Source organism: Notolepis coatsorum (genome assembly GCF_963971535.1).
Source record: "Notolepis coatsorum genome assembly, chromosome: 6".
Taxonomy (NCBI): domain Eukaryota; kingdom Metazoa; phylum Chordata; class Actinopteri; order Aulopiformes; family Paralepididae; genus Notolepis; species Notolepis coatsorum.
The window spans coordinates 153,543,560-153,546,558 of NC_140170.1; the positions used below are offsets into that span (position 1 = coordinate 153,543,560).

The window sequence follows — 2,999 nt, forward strand, 5'->3', positions numbered from 1 at the left end:
GGGATTGTATGCCTTTTTTTGTGCTAAACTCTGTATACACTCGACGTGACTGTAAATGAGGGAAACCCCAGTTGCCTTTTGAGTTTAAATAAAGGTTTGAATGAATTAATGACTATAAAAGACTAGTATTTTTATTAGCCTTTTTGTATTGGTGTGTGGAATGTGTGTGTGTTGTGGAGAATTGCATATAGTAAATAGAATAACATACAATAGCCTTAAATAGTGCCACTATAGGTTCAACACTATACATTAAGTTCAACACCATATTAAGTTCAACACTACATTATAAGTTCAAAGTCCTTTGAGGACTGTTCCTTTATTACAGTAACACATGGAAATACATCAGTCATCCTAAAAACATACACATTACTGTACACAGCGCATGCATATATATCACAATTCAGTAAACAAGAATAACTGGCATGGCATATAGCTGAAATACTATAGGCCTACTTGACTCGTCACAGAAGGGTATTCATTGCAGCCTGGTTGCCAGTTATAGAAAGTAGGCCCTACATCGGTTTTGCAGCATAAGGACAATATACTCTGAGAGATAATACAGAAAGTGCTAAATGTCTATAGGTTAAATACTGGCAGAGACATACTGTAACAGAGTTCATATAATGAGGGTTGGCGAGCTGCTCAAGGTCTTGCAGTGCACCTCTTTTGTTTTGTTTTTCTTCATGTTAAGATGGGTTCGAATGAGATGGTTCGAATCGCCAGATCGTGTTCAGCGGCCTCTATTGTTTTGCGGTAGATGGTTCCGCCTATCAAGTTCAACCCAGCTAGAGAGTTTCTGGCTCGTTTGCTGAACGCATGGATGCGCGTGAAGAAGTCGTCGTTTCCAATCAGATAAATCAGTGGATTGATGGCGCTGTTCAGGGAGACCAGACCGCGGCCGATCTGATTAGCGATATAGATGTCTCCAAAACTGGCGCGGCACGTCCCGTCGCGCTTCAGAATCCGTGTCATTAAATTGAGATTTCTAAATATGTGATACGGGATAAAGCAAACGGAGAACAACAGTGTCAGAATGACGACCAGTTTTAGACACCGCTGTTTCAGTAACGTGTTGATGTTGGCTTTGAGGACCACCATAATGTGACCATAGCAGACTAAAATGATAAGGAGCGGTATGACGAATCCGGTGATGGTCCAGACGAGGCTGTAGCGCAGGTACTCCTCGGCGTGGTTGTCGGCGGTGGTGTCGTAGCATGCGTTCGAGGAATTTGTCGAAGTCTTGTCAAAGAACATATCTGGAAGTATCTGAATAAACACCAACATCCAGACCACGGCGCTTATTGCCACGGAGTGGCTGTTGTTGATTTTTCCCATCACTCTCATAGGATGGACGATGCCGAGATACCTGTAGATGCTGATGCACGTCAAGAACCCGATGCTGCCGTAGAGGTTTAGGTTGAAGCAGAACCTGGTGAGTTTGCAGAAGGTTTGTCCAAAGGTCCAGCTGCTGTTGTGCGCGTAATACGCGACCAAGAACGGCAAGGTGAAAAGGTAGAGGAGATCTGCTATTCCAAGGTTGAGCATGAAAACGTTGAGGTTTCCCATTTTTCTCCATCCCGTACATACACTTTTCAACCCATAGAAATTGGCAATAGTGCCGACGACGAACACGGTTATGAACACCGCGGGCAGAAACGCGTGCGTAAATTGCAGATCAATCTTATCACACGTGGTCAAGTTCGGCGCGTCTCCGAGATCCTCGGACAGCACTGGGAGTGGGACTTTATCAAGCATTATCCTCCCTTAGACACACACAGCACACACAGTCCTCTGTCCGGTCCCGTACAAACACAGCACGGTGCTCTGTCCGGTCCGGTCCCGTACAAACACAGCACGGTCCTCTGTCCGGTCCGGTCCCGTACAAACACAGCACGGTCCTCTGTCCGGTCCGGTCCCGTACACACACAGCACGGTCCTCTGTCCGGTCCCGTACAAACACAGCACGGTCCTCTGTCTGCAAGCCCGACGGCAGCCACGGTATGAAAACAAGTCGCAGCACGACGGAGAGTGAAAACAAAACTATATCCACCCACTTCCTCTCAGAATCGGTCCCAGGTGGGTCTCTCACTCGCACTGCATTCGGTCTTTTTTTTTTAATGCGGTTTCAATTTATGTAATGAGACAGGATGTAATATAATACATGAAATATGTATTCTTGGAATTGTATTGTTCCTCTGCAGTATTACATACTGTAATAAATACGTGAGTTATACCAGTAGCAGGAGAAACTGCTACTTAGCAGGGAAACTGCTATTTATCCAGATGCCTGAAATAACCAACATCACAACCGGGTTTACAAGGGATACCAACTTTATTTATTTAAGTCCTATGCTAAACAATGATCTGAGCTATTAATTAAAACCTATGAGCCATGAAGCCAATACATCTTTCCCTTCTGTGACATGCAGGGTTTAACAGGACCAGAGAATGCGGCAGGTATAGACAGACGTCCCCTAGGTAAATTTATATCACCTCTAAGTTAATCACTCTATACATTACAGCACTACAGCACTATCACATCTATAGGTAAACCCTTCACCTCTAGGTGGAGCACATCTCACAGCACACTTTAGATATGGGCAACAACCCTTAGTTCGAACGAGGTACACATGCACACTGTACAACAATAGTCACACACACTTTATCCGACCAGCTCTGGTCCATGTGAATATCTAGGGCATCGCCTACCGCTATAAGCCCACCCTCTCGCTGTACCCTCCGCCACCTCTCTCACTTGGTACGGCCTCACGTCTAATAAGACACTTTATTACAACACCTAATTCATACAGGTACTAGGGGTCTCTAATTGGGGGGACTAATCGGACCACGTAAAGGTCGTCTGCAACCGTAACTCAGTCACCCTCTGATATGAGGCACGCAATTATGAACATGCATAGATACATCCTATTACAGTAACCCACGTCAAAACACCCTCTTTAAGAGGCACGGCACGTTTATACAAAGGGGATGCCTAATCA

General features: G+C 45.0%; 1 protein-coding gene across 1 annotated transcript; it reads right to left on the reverse strand.

Annotated features, from left to right (window-relative positions):
• Positions 1-249: 249 nt before the first annotated feature.
• On the reverse strand, positions 250-1,978 carry LOC311231132 (P2Y purinoceptor 1-like). Its single transcript, XM_084317633.1, has one exon. The coding sequence runs from the start codon at positions 1,753-1,755 to the stop codon at positions 682-684; it is 1,074 nt and encodes a 357-aa protein (XP_084173759.1). The 5' UTR covers positions 1,756-1,978; the 3' UTR covers positions 250-681.
• Between the last annotated feature and the right edge of the window lie 1,021 nt (positions 1,979-2,999).